This window comes from Populus nigra, chromosome 2 (genome assembly GCF_951802175.1).
Source record: "Populus nigra chromosome 2, ddPopNigr1.1, whole genome shotgun sequence".
Taxonomy (NCBI): Eukaryota; Viridiplantae; Streptophyta; class Magnoliopsida; order Malpighiales; family Salicaceae; genus Populus; species Populus nigra.
Genome location: NC_084853.1, coordinates 35,768,104 through 35,782,951, shown reverse-complemented (window position 1 = coordinate 35,782,951; position 14,848 = coordinate 35,768,104). Strand labels below are relative to the sequence as shown.

General features: G+C 31.8%; 1 protein-coding gene across 2 annotated transcripts; it reads right to left on the bottom strand.

The window, feature by feature from the left end:
- Positions 1 to 6,141: 6,141 nt before the first annotated feature.
- On the bottom strand, positions 6,142 to 14,022 carry LOC133682633 (uncharacterized). 2 transcript variants are annotated; one of them, XM_062106059.1, is made up of 9 exons: positions 13,728 to 14,022; positions 13,470 to 13,640; positions 9,072 to 9,150; positions 8,900 to 8,950; positions 8,279 to 8,397; positions 8,057 to 8,203; positions 7,826 to 7,981; positions 7,235 to 7,394; positions 6,142 to 6,394 (listed from the first exon to the last, which is right to left on the bottom strand). In XM_062106059.1, the coding sequence occupies exons 2-8, from the start codon at positions 13,524 to 13,526 to the stop codon at positions 7,236 to 7,238; spliced, it is 768 nt and encodes a 255-aa protein (XP_061962043.1). In that variant the 5' UTR covers positions 13,527 to 13,640; positions 13,728 to 14,022; the 3' UTR covers positions 6,142 to 6,394; position 7,235. The 2 variants fall into 2 exon arrangements, with proteins under 2 accessions (XP_061962043.1, XP_061962044.1); XM_062106060.1 differs by lacking the exons at positions 13,470 to 13,640; positions 13,728 to 14,022 and adding an exon at positions 9,240 to 10,228.
- Positions 14,023 to 14,848: the final 826 nt, after the last annotated feature.

Genomic DNA, 14,848 nt, shown 5'->3' with positions numbered 1-14,848 from the left:
GTCGATTAATGATAAAGATAGCGGTGAGGAAAGCATCAACCTAAAATTTTTTAGATAAACCTTATTGAGCTAGAAAAGAAAGCCCCATATCCATAATATGACAATGTTTCCTCTCATCGAGGCCATTTTGTTGAGAAGTATTAGGACATGATAGTCGATGAAAAATTCCATTATCCCTTAAAAATGTTTAAAGATGGTAGAACAATATTCACCACCATTATGACTTTGAAATTGTCGAATGGTGAATTTAAATTGTTTCTCCACTAAAAGCTTGAATTTAACAAATGTAGAATAAACATCAGACTTATTTGAAATAGGAAACATCCAACAAAAACAAGAAAAGTCATCAATAAAAAATAATATAACAACAACAACCTCTCAAAGAAGGTGTGGAAGTGGACCAGACATCAGAGTGAATTATTTCTAGGGTAGCAGTGGATTCTCTTGATGAATCAGAGAAGGGCAATTGTTTAGACTTGCCTAGTTGGCAAGGTACACAAACTGATGTTTTATTTATGGAATCACTAACTGGAAGAGAAAAATTAGAAACGACACGACGAAAAGTTTCTGGGGAAGGATGGCCCACGCGACGGTGCCAGGTGGAAGTAGGAGCCTTGATGCCAATAGTCATTGTGAGAGCATGATATGGTGAAGAAGATAGTTGACGAGGGTTGATTGGATACAATCCATTATCACTTAGTCCCGTCAGGAGCGTGTTTCCCGTCAGGATGTCCTTAACAGAAAAATCAGAACCAGGGAGTTCAAAAAGGACATTATTATCCTGACAGAATTTATTGATAGATAGGAGATGAGTAAATGCTTGAGGACAATAAGCAACATTATTTAAGGCAAGAGTAGTAGAAGAGAGAGTTTTGATAGAAGCATTGCTAGTATGAGATATGAGCAAACCTGTACCATTACCTACGCCCATGAAAGCATCACCTTCCTAAAGGTGAGAAGTTGCAAGATTAGCAATATCTGAGGTAACATGAAGATTAGCACCACTGTCCGCATACCATTGATATTGATTTAAATAAGTCGTAATAGCTTCTGCAACCATGGCAGCTAAGTCAGTGAGAGGATGACGTCCTTGAAAAAAATAATTCATACGGTTAAAACAATCCAAGGCTTGATGCCCCTCTCATTTACAGATTTGGCATGGAGATCGGGAACGAGAACCAGAAGGAGCAGATGAAGATGGGCGTGAGAGGTGAGGTAGTGGCTGCCGAAACTGAGAGGAAGCATTACCCGAGCCTTTAGATGCCCTTGAGAAGCGAGATTTATTATTGATGTGGTGAGAACATATTTTGGGGCCAGGTTTATGTGAGTAAATAGAATAGGAACCTGCCTCATGGTGAAGAGACTGACTATGAAATTGTTGTATAAGGTCATAGTTCAGTAATTCTGCATGAAAATCTAAAATTGGCATGGATTTCTCTTTGGAGATGAGCATATACGTAGTGACAAAGGAATGAAATGAAAAGTTGAGACAATTGAGAATAGATAAGATTAAATCAGAATCATCAATAGGTTTCCCAACAACAGAGAGTTCATCAGCAAGAGATTTAACTTCATCTAGAAATTTCTAACAAGACAAGGAGCTTTGTTGCAAAGACTGCAACTTTCGCTTGATAAGAGAAATGCGAGAAGTTGATGGCACAGCAAAACGTGCACCAAGGGCTTGCCAAGCAAGACGAAAAGTCTCAAAGCCATAAATGGTGGAGACCACCGTAGGAGATAATGAGGAGATAATCCAGCCAAGTATTGTTTGGTCCTTATACTGCCAAACCATATAAGCAGAATTAGTAATACCTTGGACCTTGTGTTCTTCACTGGAAAATTGAGGAGGACAAAAATCAAAACCATCAACAATTCTCATGAGTCCATAACTCTGAAACAGATGAAGCAATTAAGCACTCCAGGCAAGAAAGTTAGTTCCATCGAGTTTGATGGAAATAATTTGAGCTGGAAGGTGAAATGTAGCGGAAGACAATGAAGAATCTGAAGTAGTAGTCATAGGATCGTTAGAAGCATTAGCTAAGAGAAGCTCTGATACCATGAAAGAATTATTATACAATAGAGATTCCTTGAGTAAAACTTTGTTTTCTCAGCCATATATATATATATAGACACACACACATGTTAAGTCTGTTACAAAGGAAACTCTTTATAAGAGTTTTAGTTATAGAAGAGTTCGTTTGCAGAGAGAGAGCCGAAGGAGAAATAGAAACATGAACAAACAGAGAACTAGAAGTGGAACACAGTTCTAGGCAACAGATCTCAGTGTTTATTGTCAATCTTTGCATTGTGAACTTTATCCTTATCACTCTTTTGCTCAGGTTTTTTTACTTGTAATTTGACACATTGATTGATGTTCCTAAATTGCTAGGATTCTCATTTATGGCCTTTTCTTTTCTTTTGAGAATAAAAATTAGCTATAGAGAATGAAAGGGAACCAAATTTAACTCAACGTTTCAATTATTTTAAAAAAATATATTAATGAATTACAAATCAGATTATAAAATTTATTTCATTTTCATGATTCATTATATTATGATTATGTTGTTAGACTTTAAATTTAATATTCTTGTAATTTAAGCTAATATAAGTTATTTAAATCCTTACTTAAAAATATTAATAACAATGAATTTTGTATGCTATAGTGTTAGAATGATTTGTAATAAAATTGGTTGAAAAAATGGTTTTGTTATGGTATTTATATATTGTATAAAACCATTCATAGTGAATTTGAAATTTGTTGATCATTCTTGCTAATTTATTCTACAACTGTAATAAATTGTTAAGAATAAATTCTTGAATTAATTTTATTTCATTTAATCTTCTCAAACTCATTATTTTTGTAATTTAAAATTATGAGTAATTAATTCTTATTAATCTTGAATTAATTTTTGTTTCATTAAAATTAAAATTTAATGAATTATCAGCAATTAATTATATTTAAAAATAAAAAGTGAATTAAGGAACTTCTTAGAAGTTGGATAGAAGTTTAGAAGAAGAAAAGGAAAAAAAAAACAAATAGAAAAATTATGGGCTCTCACTCTTTTGTTTGCTCTTGTGCTCTCTATCCTCCCGTTTTAGGTTCCATTATTATAGAGGAAATATTTAAGTGAGTTTTATAGTTCATAAACCTAATTAATGCATTCTTTAGATGTATTATTATTAAAATCTTGTTTCACTGATATCATTTGCACATACTGATAGACAATTTAGCTTTAATAATAATAGGTATAATCCACAATACTTTCTTTTCTATCTTGGTTTTGATCCACAATTTATAATTCTACAAATAAGAGAAAAAATAACGAGGTTTAATATAAATTAAAATCTTTTAAATTAAAATCTTTAAAAATTAAAAATATCATAACTATAAAGATATATTAAAAATTTTATTTATACACATTTTAATTTCGGGATGTAGTACATTCCTTTATATAGAAAATCTAAAAAAACCCTATTATCAACTAATAAAAAAATAAACTATAAAATATTATTCCCTTCAAATTGAAAAACTAGAATAATAACATTGAATTGAAAAGGAAAAAAATAAAAAATAAAATTCTAAACTTAAAAAATAATAATTAAAAAATATTTATTTTTCAAAAAACCCTTGTAATAGTTTTTCTAGGTTGGAAAGAACTCGTACTCGAATTCAAATTGTTCGTAGAGCAAAACTTTATTAATAAGAAACTATAATCCACTACAAAAACACCTAACATAACATTCTTCGAGCAAAACCGTTTTATTGAAAAATTCAATAATCTTTTTATGTACGGGCTATCTTGTCAGAAGCTCTTAACATTTTTATGTAGCTTGCATCATCATGAGTTTCAAATATCTTTCTTTTTAATGAAAACATAAAACAATTAACCATTACAAATTGTATTGTTGGGTTTTGATACCACCTAACACAACTCCTATACCAATTAAAATATTGAGAAGCGACAGATAACAAGGTTTATTACAAGACAAAACCTTCAAAAATTAAGAACCACATAATTATCGAGAGACATCCAAAATATTTAATTTTTATTCATCAAAGTTTCACACGTCAAAAAACTACTATGACCCTCTGTATAGAAAAAAAAAACTAGAAAACATTATTAATATTTAATATAAAAATAAAAATAAAAAAATTCTTCTTCTTAAATAGTAAAACTAGGAAAACCTAATAATATTAAATAAAAAACAAAAAATCTAAACTAAAGAGGAAGAAATAAAAATACTAAAAAAATATTTGTTTTTCTAAAAGAACCCCTCCATCAAATTAATACTCTATACTTATCTTTTCTTTAATATATTAATTATGAAAATACATTTTATTGATTTTACTAAACAATTTGCGAACAAAATTGATCTTATAAAATAATACTACAAAAAATACAGTGTTTAATGTTGAACCCTCGAGAATTACGAGAGAAAAATGTGAAAGCTCGTTCCCATATTATTATTTAAATGCATCGTGATGAGTTTTCGATAAGAAAATTGAATCCAACAACTTTATTTAATTCATAGTGTACGTCACGAGAGGGTAGAAATGAACAAAAAGCTAGAACGACAACCACCAAGGCGTCTAAAACTGTAAATACACCAAAAACTGAGGATCTACATATAACAAAACGTGTCACAAAAAAGCTAGTATTGTTAAAATAATATTTTATTTTTATTTTTATTTTTTAAAATTTGTTTTTAACATCAATACATCAAAACCATTAAAACTTATAATTTTACAATAAAAAAATTCAAATATTTTAAAAATATTTTTTAAAATACAAAAACAAAACATACTCTTAATAAATTAACTACAAAACATAACCAACCATGAAAAAAATAGTAATAATAAAAAATAAACAACTAACCATAGGTCGTAATTAATTTACACAACTAATTAAGCAAATGAGGCGAGTTACACCATAAATTCTTTTACACGTCTTTAATCTCATATAATTAATATTCACAGGGTATTTGAAAGAATAGTAATAATTTTTTTTAAGTATTTTTTATTTAAAAATACATTAAAATATTATATTTTTTATTTTAAAAAAATTATTTTTTATATTAACGTATTAAAAGATCCAATTATATATATAAACATTAATCTTAAGCAAAGAAAATTATTTTTTAAAAAAATACCATTTGAAACGTAATTCTAAATAGCTCCGTGTTTTTTTGTTTAAAATGTATCAAAATAATATTTTTTATTTTTAAAAATTTATTTTTTATATCAGCACATCAAAACATGTGTTTATATATATAATAAGATGTGATATGTGAGGATCAAATTGTTTTTATAATTTTTATACCCGTTCTAATTAATATCTTAACTTTCAAATGGAAAGAATGTACGCTCGATCTGTATAAATATATTAGTTGTTAAAATCTTTTAAATAAAGGAACAAAATCGACAATTATTTGACCCTACAATGCAAAATTTGACCACGGGCGTCCACGGGACAACAACATCTGACGTCTGGCTCTGGACGCCTCAAGTTAACTTAGCTCGCCTCCCACGCTTGAATCAATTAATGGCCTCAGTCCTAACCTTTGTTCCGTGAATATCTTTCCTATGCGCAAAAGGAGTATGCGGGGATGACATAGAACAGTCTTTGATCTAGCAGCTTCTCCAATAGTGTTTGCAGAACTCAAGCAATATATATATATGTTTCATTCTCAGAATAGCCCTCATATGATCTATTTCCAAAATCAACAGTCCTGATCCAAAGATGTCAGCCTATTAGAAACCTCGCTCCAGATAGCCTTTTGATTGATGATTGACACCTACCAAGAACACAGTCAAAATTGTTGAGATTGCTACAGGACTGGAGCTGAACACAGTCAAACACTTTGAGCACCCTTCAATGATCTAATATTCATCATCCCAAATTCTGTCGTGGTTTCTCATCACCACCATATAGGATGATACTTGTAATTTCTACCAAATCTCCAAATCCATATATATCAGAATACGGGATCAGCTCTCTGTATCAGTTCTTCCACTATTGCCAAAGCTCGAACCCTTTTTATACGACTAAATATACTCCAAAAAACGCATTGAATTTACCATTACTCCCGCCATTCGCACAACAGTACCGATCAACCTGATCCCTCTTTTCTATATGCATATATCACAAGTATATATGCTACTCAGGGCAGCTTTTTAATCAAAACAAACAACATACAACTTATTAAAATCCCAATTTAAAGATACCAAACAAACTTCCAAACTGTCAGTGCAAAAGCAATTTAAACATATGTATGTTTGACATAGTAAATGTTCATTTGATCCGATCAAAGGCAGCCATGCATTTTGTTTCATATCAACCACTTCATTGTCCTTTGACCAGTCAACATGGTCACTGATAAATCACCAGCAAGGCTGCAATTTTCAGATGATAAACCTGTATTAGTGCATTGATTTTTTCTTGAAGCAAATAGATTGTTTTTCTTTTGAGGCATGGTAATACAGACTTCAGTAAGACCAAATCTAAACTAAATCCATTAGCCCTCACAGTAAAAAAGATAAGAAGTACAGGGAGATTCAGAAAAACAAATCAAGCAAACCAATCGATTTATTTTCATTATCTGAATCTTGATTTATCATAAATTTACCATTTTTAGCCTCATAACAACTAAATATTTAGAGGAAGGTTGTCAATTCTATTCCAGTTGGTATTTTTTTTTTCTTTTTAATTAGAATAATACATTTTGGTTTTGAATCATTTCGGCATATTCTTTCATGGCTATATTGTTCACATATATATAGTAATTTAACACATATATTTTCAATTCAAATCCAAAAATAAATTAACTTGAAATTATACAAATTAAATTTTAAACACATTTTAGTCTTTTTTTTTATATAAATCTCACATTAATAAGAGAGGTGGATCTAGTTTTAGAAAGCTAAAGCTAGATCGATATATATCAAGATGAATGGTGGAAGGTGAAAAAATGAGAGGAAGAAGAAAGAAGAAAGAAGAGTAAGATGTTGTAGATGAAGTTACCAAAATATCAATTCATTCTTCTGCCACTAACCTATATTACATGCATGTATAAGAAAAAAAACAAATAATTATTTTACTACCCTTAACTCCACATTATAATTAATTAATACTCCTAACAACATTCAATTAAAGAAAGAGTAATAAAAATGTTGTTAAAACTCATTCCATATCTTATTATTCAAGAAAACATTAAATAGGTTTTATTTATGTACCTTAAATTTTGGCCTGATCCAGTTCATGGTCGTTTTCCTTGCTCACCTCATCACGTGCATTACTTTCATTCTCTAGCTTAGCATTTCTTTCCCGCAGCTGTGCATTGCTTGCTTCTAGTTCCTTAATTCTTTCTTGAGGCTGAGCATAGCAGGACTCCATCTGAAAAAAATATATTTATATAGTGTAAATATGAGCTCAACAAGCCTTCTAATGGGAAAATGTCTTTGGCTTTTGCAAGTGGAGTACTGAGACAATAAACCCAAGTTGTTGTTCTGGAGCAAATAACATGACCAAACATTAAAGGGAGAAAAGAAAAAAGAAAACACAATAGAAAAGAGAGTGAGCAGATCTCAATCCGTTGATAGAATACAATGGCTTGCAATAAGGATGCTATGTACTTTATTATATGGCGCATGGTGTACATAAGAAGGGAAAAATTCTCCACGAGCGCATGGTAGATTTGATCAATCACAGATACCCCAGCTGTTTGTTGTGATATGGTAGAAATTTAGACTAGACAAATTGATAAATTGATGTTATAAGTTTAGGGTTGCATGCTAGTGGTTTGATGAAGAGAAGAAAATACTTACCAGTAGCGTGGAAAGGCCTGTGGTCTTGTCAGTCAGTTCATTGCACTTGTCCTTCAAGTGGACCAAGATTCTCTTCTGACGCTTATGAGATTTTGTCATCGAAGCTTGTCGGTTCCTCAGATAGACAATTTCCTTCACCAGGGAGGTGTTTGCATTCTGCACAATAGTTGCGAAAAATGATCAATTACGTATCAATACAGGGAGGCACATAATATTTAACTCATCACGTACCTTATATTTTGCAATATGCTTGTTCATGCCAGCCATTCTTTTCCTCATCTTGTTTATCACAGCAGCATTCAAGGACTGAGATTTTTTCATCCAAGCTTGTCTGTTCCTCAGATAGAGATTTTCCTTCACCAGGGAGGTGTTTGCATTCTGCACAATAGTTGCGAAAAATGATCAATTACGTATCAATACAGGGAGGCACATAATATTTAAATCATCACGTACCTTATATTTTGCAATATGCTTGTTCATGCCAGCCATTCTTTTCCTCATCTTGTTTATCACAGCAGCATTCATTGATGTGTCCTCGTTAATGACAGCATCCATGCAGTTTCCAAGGTCAGCTGTGTTCAGAATCAAGAAGAATAAATAAAATTAAAAGATCGAGCCTAGTACAATCACTTGGCCTTGTAACCCAAAAGATCCAACAAAAGTGATTGGACTCTTTTCTACCCAGATAGTGGATTTGTGTATAGATCCAAGGTGGATTTGTGTAGTTAGTTGTTCTTGCAAGGCTGTTGAAGAAAAATGTAAACCCTAAGTGGAAACCCTAAAGAAGGTAATAATTGATATATAATATTGAGTGCTAGAAAATCATAATTAATATCTAGCAGAGATCAGTGAGAGAGAGAGAGAGAGAGATATTTTTCCTGAAAAATATAGGCACAAAAGCAAAAACAAAAAAAAAGTGCTGGCCGTAGAGGTTGATCTAATGATTCACATATATTATTCCTGGAAAGAACTTAAATTAATAAAGTGCTTAAACAATGAAAGCACCAATCTTTTCCCTCCCTTTATTTTATTTCTCGTATGAGAAGATTAAGAAAAGAAAAAACAAAAGCTTACCCTTAGAATCAGAGAACGTTGAGTTAGACATCAGATGCGTTTTGATGTGATCTGAAGAAAATCGATAACATAGGTAAAGATCAACTTAAAAAACAGTAAAAGTAGGAACGGAACATGATGATCAAACAGGTGAGAGCACCACAATTATTGTGTTTGTTTTCACATGCACTACCTGAGCAGGTGATGGGTCGGTAGGTCGGTCCCGGAAACCGGCGGCGTCTGAGGATGAAATAGCTGGCCGGTGTTCTAACCTGAGAGTACAGAAAAAATAGCCCGCATAGGCCAAGTAAAGAACAGGTATAAAATGGAAAATTTATAGGCCAGACTTATCGCAAGAAACCTGGAGACGACGAAATAAAACGCAGGGAACCGCTCGACACCGCACCATTAGCGTCTAATACATGTCGTGAAGGTAATAAATGTTTTCTTACTATTTACTAGTGGGTGTTTCTTAGTTTACTGATGCTCAACATTCATTAAAGAAGGAGGAGCCGTCATTGCTGACTAAGAACATGGAAAAATAATCAGAAAAGAGGGCAAAAAATAGGTGTGATTTTGATTTTGTTTTTGTTTTTTTGACCTCAATAAAAGAAGGGTACTCGTTGGCCGTCCCATGTTGGTTATGTAATCTTCAATAATGCTATTAATTACCATCTTTGTTTCAATCCAACATGCTTTAAGATATTGGGAATGGTGCTTTGACTACCCGCCTCCGAACTCATGGCGTGCGTGGCTGTGATAACATGGAGGACACAAGTGAGGCCAGCTCACTGGGGATATTCCATAATCTAGACATTAAAGACACATTCCTATGATTTGAAGGGGAACTCAAAGATTTCGAAGATCCACCCCCACAATTAAAAAGGGATTGATGTGGGTTCAAGCAGTGGCGGAGTTAGTAATTTTTTATGATAAAAGTATATATAAATTATTTTTTAAGATTAATCATTCACTCAGATATATAAATTTATCAAGTTAATAATAAAGTTTTAATTCAAATACATAACATAAAATATATAAAAAATAAAATTTAAAGTACATAAAATTCAAAATAAAAATAAAAATAAATTATACTATTAAAGTTGCACGCTTCGATGTTTTGTAGAATAAAATTCATCTATGATCGAATCCGAATCAATATCTTCAACAAGCTCTCGTTCAATTTAAATCATCATAGAATCTGCTAAGAACTCCTCTTCCATTTTATTGCGAAGCACAGTTTTAACATGTTTTGTAGCTGAAAATGTCCACTCTATAGTGACAGTGGAAACAGGCAAAGTCAAAACAAGACAAATCAACCTGTCAATCAAATGATAGTATTGCGACTTATTTGTTTCGGCTAATCCTCGATATAATTCAGAAGTGGTAGATATATTCTGAAAGCTCTCATGATAAATCACATCAATCTGATAATGCTTTAGTTGAGATGTCAAATAATACATCTCTTGTTCATTGAAATCTTCAGGATAAAATTTCTTAGCAAGCTTGTAAATAACATCAACTTTAAATAATTTAAAGTTGTCCTTAGGTTCTAAAGCAAAGCTAAGTATAAGGAGTTCCACTATCCCATCACTGAATCTAGAATTTAATTCTTCTAACTGAAAATCTATTGTTGAGTTAAATATATCATAATGATAATGCTGGTAAACTGTCACTGAACCTTGTTGTTAACATGAACGACCTGTAGCCTTTTTATACGAAGCATTTATATGTGGTATGTCAATCTCATATTTTGTGCAAACAAATTGCACATTTGCAAGGAGAAGATCAAATTTGGCATCTCTCAAAGTTTGAAGCAATGCTTTAGTAGTTGATACAAGATCCATTGCACTTAAGATGTCAAGAGATTTTTGCTGCAAAGCTCGACAAAGTAAATAAGTAATCCCTATTATTTTATGCATCAAATATAAGATGAATATAAATTCAAAAGATTTCATCACAATCAAACAACCACCAGCTTCTCCACGTATAGAATTAGAAGATCCTTCTTGAACCATATTTTCAAGCACAGTAATAGTTGCACTATACATATCTATTAAGTTGCAAATAGAATCAAAATGAGAGCTCCAGCGAGCAGTTCCACTTCAATGTAAATTACCAATTTGATTAGCCTCTCTACCAGTCTCACGTTCTCCAGTAGCTACCATATGTGCAATTTTTATAGCCCGAGCATAATGTAACTCGGTATGACGTTTGGGAGAAGCACAAATAAGGTTGATAATGGTTGTCAATTTTGAGAAAAATAACCAAATAGAAATCTCATTTCCAGCTACTGCAACTAATGCCAATTGTAGTCGGTGAGCAAAGCAATGTACATAATATGCATAAGGACAATCTCTGAGAAATAGAGCTCGTAGTCCATTCCATGCACCACGTATATTGCTAGCACCATCATACCCTTGACCTCGCATATTGAAAATATGCAAGTTATATCGATCGAGCACATCACAAATTTCTTTTTTAAGTGTTGAAGAAGTAGTATCTGAAACATGCACAATACTAAAAAAAGGCTCTCATACAAAACCTTGAATGTCAACAAATCTCAAAACAATAGCCATTTGTTCTTTATTTGATGCATCTTTGGCTTCGTCAACCAAAATACAAAACTTTACATCTCTAACTTCTTCATAAATCTTTTTCCTCACTTTGTTCGTGAGAATATACAAAATCTCTTTTTGAATAGTCAGCGAGGTATACTTTGCATTTTTTAGAGCTTTTTCTAAGATAACATCATCAATGTCAACATTCAGTCTCCTTATAAGTCTTATCATCTCCAAAAAATTGCCTCGATTATTAGAAGCTGAAGATTCATCATGACATCTAAATGCATATGCTTGTAAGCTAAGCCATCGAACACTTTCAATTGTTGTCATAAGTCTCAACCGATTTTTCTGAACTTCTTCAACAGTTTGTGCATTCAACACTTTATCAATATGTCTACTTATTTTCATTAAATCTTTAGCAGATTTCACAGCATTATTATGTGGTGAAGTGGGACTTTCCACATGCATCAAAAGTGTACATCTAACCCCATCATTATCCCTCTTCCAACTTCTAAAGCCTTCGGTGGTGAATGTGAGATGACAGGCACTTTTTTTTCAAAGATAAATCATGGAAAACAAAATACTGCATCCTTTGATGGAGAGTACTTTAGCCAAGGAAATTGATCAAACCAAGTGTATTGAAATCGACGATACTGTCTCCCTGATTAGATCATTGGATACTCTGCTAACTTAGGTTGATATGGACCCATTTTGATATAAGCTCTTCTAATTTCATCTTGTTGATTAATAGGATGTTTCCACACTAGAATTCGTAACCCAGGATCTCATTCAAGAGTATTAACATCAATTTCAACTCTTTGAGATTTGAAAGGGGGTTGTTCACTACGATTTAAGACATCAACATTGGATGGAGAATGTCCTTTACTGGTTGATGCTTGTTTGTTTGGTTTAAAGAATGAAAACATAGTTTTTCCTCTCTTGTTTCCTTGATTTTCCATTATAATTTATAACCTATTCAAGTAAAAGGGATTAAGGAGGTCAGGTGCATGATGAAAAGATACCAATGCCACAATAGAATATTCATGAAATGCAGAATATACAAGGATAAACTAGTGATGCAAACTATTGGGAGATTTGAAGAACTTAACTTTGAAATAACCAATAAATTATTAGTACTAGACTACTAGTGTGTTAGCATGCATCCATTTCTAGGGTAAAATCTACTGTTTACTCTAATAACAATCTACTGTAATGAATATGAAATATTGAATTCAAAATGAAAAGTTAGGGCTTGTAAATTCTTACCTGATGATTTTATACTCTTGCGCGGCTCTGTATAGATTCTTCTTCAAAATCCAAGCTAAAATTATATATTGTTCAGAAGAAAAATAGCTAAAACCCCAAATAATTTGGAAGACATGTGAACCAATTAATTATTTATATTTAGATAGATTTATTGTAAAATATAACTAATTAATTAGTATTGCATGGGAAGATAGGTGGCTAATTAATTAGTGTTGCTTGGGAAAGTAAAGTGTCCAGATAATAGCTGCTAATTAATTTATATTGCAAGGAAAAGTGGAACACTGGGTTTATTGTGTAAAAAATAGGGAAAGTGGAATGTTTGCTATGTAAAAGAGAAAAGGAAAAGTGGGTTATTAATTTTTTTTAACCTGTGTCACACCCTCCTTAGCCTTGTAAAAAGCTCCGCCCCTGGGTTCAAAGGAAGCTAAGCTCGACAGAATCGACCACCTAAGTATCAAATGTGACTAAGCTTAAGAAATATGTTTCCATCACTAGCATTTGGAATTAAAACCTCAAATTTCAAGGAAAAAAAATCTGAAAAATGACTTAAAACCTCAATGGTTAATTAAAATTAGAAACTACTATCCCAAATTTTAAGGAGAGAAATTGTAATCAACCTGAGAAAAAAATAACTTCATCCGCATAAAAAAGAAGAAGTTGATAAATGGTTAAAAAAACATATAGAGTGAAATGATATCAACAAATATTTTAATTTAAAAAAAAAAGCCTCCAAACTAAAGGGAGGACAAATTTTAGCTTACCCCCTTAATTTTGCTTCTCATCACAGCTGACGTTTCTCTCCCCCGCAGCAATTCCATCTCTGAGTTCTTGAGTTCACGAAACTTCTAGCTATGCGGATCATGCAGTACCACGTCGTCATGCATGCTCCCTCTTGGTTTTTTGATTTGCATACTTTTCCTTTCTTTGCCTTCCTGCGCTTTGTCGAAGCTAGAGTAATTAATAGAGAAAGTTACAAGAAAAAAAAAGAGATCTGTAATTTAACTATGGCTGCTGCTTACAGATATGTTCAGAGGCGAGGCTTCCTGGATGAACTACCATCCTGTCTGCGGACTCAACGACTTTAAGCCAGACATAGTACAGTGAGTCTGTGGTGTTGTTTGAAGTGGAAGAAAAGCACGTTAGAAACGTCCGGGGAGTGGTACTGAGATGACATGATATCCAAGAGAACAGCCCAATTATTAGGAATTGGGAATTTCGCTTCAAGCTTCCATATTTAAACTCCTGGGAGAGGTTAGGGAATCCAAGAGGACAGGGCAACTATAAGAAATTGAGGATTTTTAGTTTCTGAGAAAAAAATTTATTTATCTATTTTAAATTTATTTATTTATTTATTTTTTAAATTATCATGCAAGCACCACTACAGTACATATAATACTTTACTGTCCAATCCCTTGGCGGGATTAAAGAATCATTGGCTAAGACGTGATATAATAAGACAAATACTGTCCAATCCCTTGGCGGGATTAAAAGAGGAAGTATGATATTTTTGTTGTGGTCATCTTAATTTTGATAAATTAAAAATTCTATATCAAAAGAATATGGTGACCGGTCATTTTCAAGTTTGTGAAGAATATATATATATAGAAAGTCATTGGAGATTATTTATTCTAGTATTTATGGGTCATACTAAAGATAAAAAAATATATAATCACCTTTTATTGAATATTGTAGTTAAAAAAATTGCTTTTTCAAGGCTTGGTGACCACCTCAAACTTGTGCGTTTTGAATTACAATTTTTTATTCATTTTAAAGTGCTTAAAAATAGAATAATAATTGTTTTTTAAAGTGTTTTTCATTTAGAAATGCATTACAATAATATATTTTTTGATTTTTTTAAATCATTTTTGTTATCAGTATATCAAAATGATCTGAAAACATAAAAAAACTTAATTTAAAAAAAAATATTTTAATTTAAAAAAAAAACACTTTTAAAAACACAAAAATAAACAGATTCGAAACTTACTACACATACAAGCACATAAGAAATTAAGCATACCACAATGACACGTAGGGGTGTTTAAGAATATAATAGCGATTGCTTTTTAAAGTATTTTTTGTTTATAAATATATCAAAATAATATTTTTTTTATTTTTAACATCATCGTATCAAAATAATTTA